The sequence below is a fragment of the Scophthalmus maximus genome, chromosome 6, assembly GCF_022379125.1.
Source record: "Scophthalmus maximus strain ysfricsl-2021 chromosome 6, ASM2237912v1, whole genome shotgun sequence".
Taxonomy (NCBI): Eukaryota; Metazoa; Chordata; class Actinopteri; order Pleuronectiformes; family Scophthalmidae; genus Scophthalmus; species Scophthalmus maximus.
The window spans coordinates 25,356,039-25,363,249 of NC_061520.1; the positions used below are offsets into that span (position 1 = coordinate 25,356,039).

The window sequence follows — 7,211 nt, forward strand, 5'->3', positions numbered from 1 at the left end:
CTCGGCCGATTGCAGCATAACTGAGCCTAAGACTAAGCACCTGAGCTGATCTGAGCATATCGCTCGGAGTGTAGGCTATGCTGGGAGTGAAATGTGTGAGCGGGGGACGGAGCGAATGATCTTTTATCAAATTCGTTAATTGTTAATAAGCATTCATTTCATATAGCTTGCTGGTTACAGTTCACATTGGTTTAGATTTGGTGGGGTTTTCGTGTTTGTTTTTTAAATTCTCTTAATGTTGTCTCGCCATGGCCAGCGGGGAATTCAAATCCCTCACCCTTAAACATGGTATAAAGCTCACTGCCACGTTCCACAGCAACGTGGAAGACATCAGTCGGGCTGTGGGGGAAAAGGCCAGGCACAGCAGCTCTAAATGGGCCGTGTCGGATGAACAGCGCCGCGGTCACCTTCCCGGATCCGGTGGAAATTGTGAACCGATGGGTCGAGACAGGAATCAGCGTCGAGAACTTTGTACAGGTAGTACCATTATCCCAACCAGCCACCAAGGTAGTCCGGTCAAACGTCCCTCCGTTCATAACCGATGAGTTTCTCAGTAGAGAGCTTTCCAGACACGGGAAGATTAATGTCAATTGTGTGCCAAAGCAGCGATCAATGATCACCAAATTTCTTTTCGTTATTTCACGAATTAGAACAAATGTTCCAGCGACCAAATCAGAAACTCGCACGAGTAGAGCGACGTCAAAAAATATATTTTTTATCCTCCATTATGATTCCTTAAAAATAAATCTTCTTGGATCTTACATATCACAGGAGAAAGTATTACTCTGAGAAGGGGAGAAATTGAAAAAAACCTTAAAATTAAATACTTTGAATTCAAGTTTATTCATCCAACACATTTAAAACAACCAGTGTTAATAAGCTGCTGTACATGAACAAAATGAAGAGAAGTACAAGAAAATAAAAGAATGGAGTCTCAAAAGCCTGAGGAAACAGGAATCAAAACAAGTTCACCCTTAACTATAGTCATGTTAATGCCTCATTCAAACTTTGCCAGATTGATCTAATGAATGGGACCGGGTTGTCCCAGGGAGCTCAGAGCTCAGAACAGATCTGATTGGCAACTGGACACATGGATGAAAAAACTAAAAAACAAAACACATTTCTCTCAAACCCTGATTTACATATTGGAACAAAATAAAGCTTTAGGGTACTTAATTTAAAAAAAATAAAGAGTAATAAAATTATTTTACAAGGTATATAAAAAACAGCTTCTCGAGAGGATTAGTTTCATACTTTTTTGAAACTTATTTTTTTTAGAAGTCCTAGGAACTGAACCCTGATGAAACACAGCACACCAGCAGCAAACTTTTAAAACCCCCCCCAAATAAAGTTTGTACTGAACTAAACGAGAGTCTGGTTCCGGTTGTTGACGCCGTCTTTACAGAGTGTCCACGCCGCGGATCCTCCTTGCCAGCTGAATGTCACGGGGGAACAAGGTTACCCGCTTGGCGTGGATGGCACACAGGTTTGAGTCCGAGAACAACATGACGAGGAATGCCTCTGCGGCCTGAGAGGGTGAGGATGAGGAGCAGGGGAAAGGAAAACTGCTGCAGTTAGATCACACAAAATGAGAGTCTTCTGTCAGAAAAATTTTGCCCCAGGGCCCGTTTGATACTGGGTTGCGTTACCCATCCCTACTCGCTAGCCTAGCAACATAAAATGCTACATACAACCCACGATGCAACGCTCTGTCAAATATGTAATTATGCTGGTACTCTCTTCATTAAAAAAATGAATATCTGTTGGTTGTAATGAATGAACGCGCAGTTTTCTGTAACAAGAATGTCTTGTAATAGTCATTACAGTTTCCGTGTTCTCCAGATGTATATAAAAATCCACAGCCTTGTCTTTTTACAACTGATTGTGAAGACAAGATGACTGTTGCTTACCTCCTGCAGGGCAAGCAGAGCGTACAGCTGCCACCGGAGAGCCTCTGTGGTAAAAGTTTGGCAAATTTCACGAACCTGAAACAAAAAAGAAGATGCTTTTTCTTTTATCTGGGTACATTCCCAAACTCTACGACTGGGGAGATGGATTTTCATGTCATCTGCGAAAAACCACACAAGCTGCTTTCAGACATGCACTGAAGTACCAACATTGTCCTGAACTTTTCCGGAGGGCCTGTATGCAAGAAGGCAAATGTTGGTAAAAAATATCCATGAGGGTGTTGAATCAGGAGCAACTGGACTTGGTTGTAATCACTTGAAGACGTTTCACCTTCATCCAAGAGGCTTGTTTGGCCACTGCAATTGTTCGGACGGAAATAGCAATAAAAAAAATGCAGAATAAGTGAAAAGACTGAGTAATGTTTGTAATGAGTAAAATGCACATGGAGGTTATTGAATTTATGCAATAGTGAAAAACTTGTCAACACTTAAATTTTTGAAACATTTTTAATTTTGGTGCATCCCTACTGATAAATCAGCACCAATGTATTATTATTATTATTATTATTATTATTATTAATCAATTCCAGACTTTTAATACTCCGAGCATCTACTCCATCTGTTTTTACCATTTCTGTATTTCTGTATTTCTCGATTTGTTTTTTCTTCTTCTAAAAGGTTCAGTTTTCTTTGCCCAGTAGATTTTCATTTGACACATGTTCATGTTCTTCCCAAGGTTTGAGCCTGAAGCGACTCACCAGGCGACAGAAGGGTCCCTTCCTGAGCAGAAGATCCGTGCTCTTCTGGAATTTGCGGATTTCCATTAAGGCCTTGGTTCCTGGTCGGTACCGTCTCTTCTTGGGAGTCCCAGGATTCAGCACTGGAAAAACAGACACTCGTTTTGGGGTTTTTTTGTTGGGCCAGGTGGTCAAGTTTTAACTACTGGAGTGTGGGCAGGTTTGTCTAAACATTGTGAAGGGGACAGGGTTTCCCCTATTGGCTCTGAATTGCAGAATCTTTATCCATCTCTGAAATGACACAATTTCTGTATTCACCATCGCCTCAGTCCCAGAATGTGTTCACTCAGGAGAAGCTTCTCTTACTCATCAGCAGTGACTCATTTCTGTGACTCGGACATTATGATCAGTTCAAACGTCAGCCCCACTGCATCAGTTAACCTCACCCGAACCACCGCTCCGTCCTGGGGACCGGCGCGTCGAACCAGGGGTCACTGGGGCAGACACCGCTGGGCGCCGCGTAGGGGTTTTGCCCTTGCGGCGGTTGACAGATGAGTCACGACGCATCGCCTCCGACACAGGTCAGGATCACAAGAGAGGAAAAGACTGCAGCCAAGGTCCGACTGTGAAAGACCGAGGACATCACATGCTTCATCAATGAAAACACTGGAGACGGACATTGTACATTCCATTAATTCTTCTCTTTTGCTGGTAAAACTTAAAACGTGGAGCCTTCAAACTGGATTGTCTCATCTAAATGTTGTGCTCACGTAACCTCCCACCCAATGGAGAGCTCAGTCCTCCATGGGGAGATCAAAGGTCATTCCAGCCACAACACTGGGACCCTGATGTTCTAGGCATCAGTTCCCAATAACCACTTGATTGTTATTTGATGTCAAAGGTGCTCGGCCTCCATATACTGATATGTGACTGGTAATTTATGTTACTCACATTAAAACAGCATCTCTTATTTCTTTTAACGATCTCTGTTGCAAAATGATAAATTTAATTGAATATTTTTCCATTGCATTATCCTAAAGGATTAATGATAAAAAACTGCAATAACTCTGATGTTTTGTTTTTTTAAACGTATGGTGTCCCGCCTCATATCTTTTCATAGGGAACACCTTTGGAATAATCACTTTGAAAGCATAAACTGGGAAGTGATCAAGACTCTTTGTTATTGTATTTTAGAATTATACATTTAATCTATCCAACAAAACCAAAACATGTCTTCTGTTTCACATTTGACCAGAAAGGAAATCTCATTTGGAATCATACATGTGGATAAGAAAACGTCATTTCTTACCCGACGTAGGTCATTTTTTAATTCACAAATGTAAATGTGTCAAGACAAAACTCTTATTGGTGCTATTGAGAGAACTAGCATAGTATTTCAAATGACTTAAATATGTGTAAACGAAACCATTCATTTTTTTGTGCTACATTTTGCACTGTACTCATCCAGCACTGATGTAGTATTGCCATATATATGACAGGGTTCAGACACATTGTCCATTTCAAAATTTCCTTCTTCTCTGTAGATTTTTCAGACCATATTTGACATCCGAGTACAAATAGCTAGATGTTTATTAAGTAGATGTGATTATATAAATGAACATCATAAGTTATTTGATAGAATATTACTGTATAAGTTATTATAAGTTTTCTCCAGAAAGTTGATTGTGATGTTTTGAGCGGATTGATATTGAAATATTGACACCTTTTCTAGGACTGATATTACTCATATTTTAATGCTAAGATTAAAAGATTGATATTTAAACTCAGTAATTTGGGGTAAATGTGTATTTTATCATGAACAGTGGAAACAACAGTACAACGTAACTAAGGTTCGGTTGACAGGAACTACTTTTCCTTCCGCCGGTCAGAGTCCCGTGTAGAGACAGTAGTGACAGTGGCAGGTACAGAGAGGGTGTTGCTATGGCGACATTTATCACTGACTGTTAATATTCTAAAATATTTGGACCCGCGTCTGTGTAGACTTCAGTCTCGAAACACAAATATTTTTCCAAACTCTCTTTTCTTTTCCTTCAGACTTATGCAGACATGGAAATGATTAAAATTCTATCCTTTTTTCTTTCTTTCTTCGATCATTGAAATGCAACTTTTGAGAGAGAAGACTCCGGAGGATTCGGAGTGAATTCAAGTGGAACATTCAACTTGCAGTCTTTTATGTGACCGAGTTAATAACGTTAATATTGTAATATAATACTGTCGTTTCCCAGGATATAACGGCTACACGCTAACAACAGCTAGCTTAACCCCCCTGGTTCACTTTACGGCAGGTTCACTTTCATGAGCTAAAAATCGTGTCATAAAAACTCGCTCTTTTGTTTTTGTAAAAACGTCCCTAATGATTCAAGGTGCTTGTAAACCTACCTGCTGTGTAGTCGAACAATATTCCCTGCTTAAATGTTGAATAAAACCCTGGAAACCGGAGCGACTGTGGCAAGCACCGACAACAGATTCAAACTGCACGTCTTCGCCGGCTCAGCCAATCGGCTGGGAGCAAGTGGGCGGAAGGAGCGGTTCCGGGAGCGCTTGGTAGTAGACACCCGGACACTGCTGAAGCGGGCGGATACATGAAAGGACGGAAAAAGAAGGTAGATCGTCAGAATCAGAATCGTGTTTATTGCCAAGTAAGTTCTCACGTACAAGGAATTTGCTTTGGTGACTGGTGCATTACAAACATAGTCAATAAAGAATAGAAAAGTAAGGGAGGATTAGACAAATTAAATTCAAAAAACGAGCACTGTAAGTACAAGAGAAGATCAATAAACTGAAGCAAGCTGTACAATAAAGAAATAGAGATAGATAGATAGATAGATAGTTCACTTCGTCTAGCATATTTTTAATATGCATAGTAGAAGGTCGACATACAGAACTTTTGTTTTTTTCTCAAGGATTTCCTAGAATGATTTGTGCTATTGACTATTTTGCTTTTGGCTATATTGCACTCATATCACCATTAAAGCCTCAAAGAGAACATGAGGAGTATTATATGAATGAGAAATAATTTCACAGCATCAATGTTCAGGTTTATGATCATATCCTATTTAAATTGACTTTACTTTGTTTCGTCCTTAAAAATTATATTCTATGTATTTAAGTATTTAGGGAAGAGACGCTTTATAGGTGGTTGATTCCGTTGCCAACTCAATAGTTTCCCCTGAACTGTACACAAGACAAACATGAAAACTACATTAATTTATTCTGAACCAGGTAATCAAAACAAGTGATATCATATGATATTACCTTCCACATAAAGGGTTAACATTGAGCTGCCACCAGGGTCACAACTGATTGACCCCTCAACCCTCCATAAGGGGTTTTCATATATTTTTACTTGGACCAACTCATCTGCCTGTGAAAAGGTTGCAGGCTTTCTCCTCCAGTTAACCTGATTTCAGTTTGTTCCTTCTGTGAACACATGAAAGAGGCTTCTATAAATGTAGACTACATATGTACTCAGTACTAATGAGAACTACTATAGATTTTCTCGATTGTTCCAACACTAAAGTCCACTTTGACATCACATTTGTAAAACAGTTAACACAGGCTGAAACAAACACTGTCCAAACGGACACTTTTTGTTTGCAAAATGCGTAAACACTCAGCACATGCAACAAAAGCAAATTTTTCCTTCAGACACCAAAATTTCTAGCTGCTGTGAATAGATGTTTTCTTTTGGTTCAGCTCAGTTGTGTGAGATATAAAGTTAATACTTAACACAACAGCATCATACTTGTACAGTTGAAGTGCTTAAAGGACAATATCTTCATTCATTATCAGTAGCGAGTACATAAACATTATCAAATAGGCAAAAACAGGGTGCTAATTTTAAAATGATTATTATTCAATTCAAGTCATCTTTGTTTCAGACTCACAGGGGGGTCCATAGTAACCATAAAACACAGTAAAGATTTTTTTTTAAATTTATTTTTAAAATTCAAGGAGTAAGGTGCAAGACAGGTGAGTTTTCAGTCTGCGGCAGAAGCATTGAATGGATTCTGCCGTCCTGATGTCAAGGGGGAGCTCGGTCCACCATTGAGGAACCAGGACAGAAAACAGACGGGATGTAGATGAGCGTGGGCAGCCCACCTCTCGCAGTTAGGGAGTAGCGGAGGGGAGTGGACTGGCTGGGGTGTGAGGTTTGACCATGTTCAGGATATAGGAAGGGCCTGAGCCATTCGCAGCCAATAGGTGAGTACCAGTGTCTTGAATCGGATTAGAACCACCACCGGAAGCCAGTGCGGGGTGCGGAGGAGCGGTGGGAGAATTTTGGTAGGTCGAAGACCAGATGGACTGCTGCATTCTGAGTGAGCTGCAGAGGTCGGATGGGTTAGGGTTAGTGATTAAAATTTTCTGTTGCTTCTCTGCAATTCACATCTCCTCAACTTATTTTAGACATGGATTTATTCAGTTGAAAATATTGCACAGACTTTATTTCAATGACAAATTGTAAATGGGACGGCACGGTGGTGCAGTAGTAACAGCAAGAAGGTTTTTTTAGTTCAAATTCTGGTTCAAACAGAAAACCACAAAC

At 40.2% G+C, this 7,211-nt stretch overlaps 1 protein-coding gene across 1 annotated transcript; it reads right to left on the bottom strand.

The window, feature by feature from the left end:
- Positions 1-824: 824 nt before the first annotated feature.
- On the bottom strand, positions 825-5,195 carry LOC118309951 (histone H3.3). The gene is made up of 5 exons (XM_035632634.2): positions 5,045-5,195; positions 3,091-3,267; positions 2,666-2,787; positions 1,911-1,985; positions 825-1,528 (listed from the first exon to the last, which is right to left on the bottom strand). The coding sequence occupies exons 2-5, from the start codon at positions 3,209-3,211 to the stop codon at positions 1,400-1,402; spliced, it is 447 nt and encodes a 148-aa protein (XP_035488527.1). The 5' UTR covers positions 3,212-3,267; positions 5,045-5,195; the 3' UTR covers positions 825-1,399.
- Between the last annotated feature and the right edge of the window lie 2,016 nt (positions 5,196-7,211).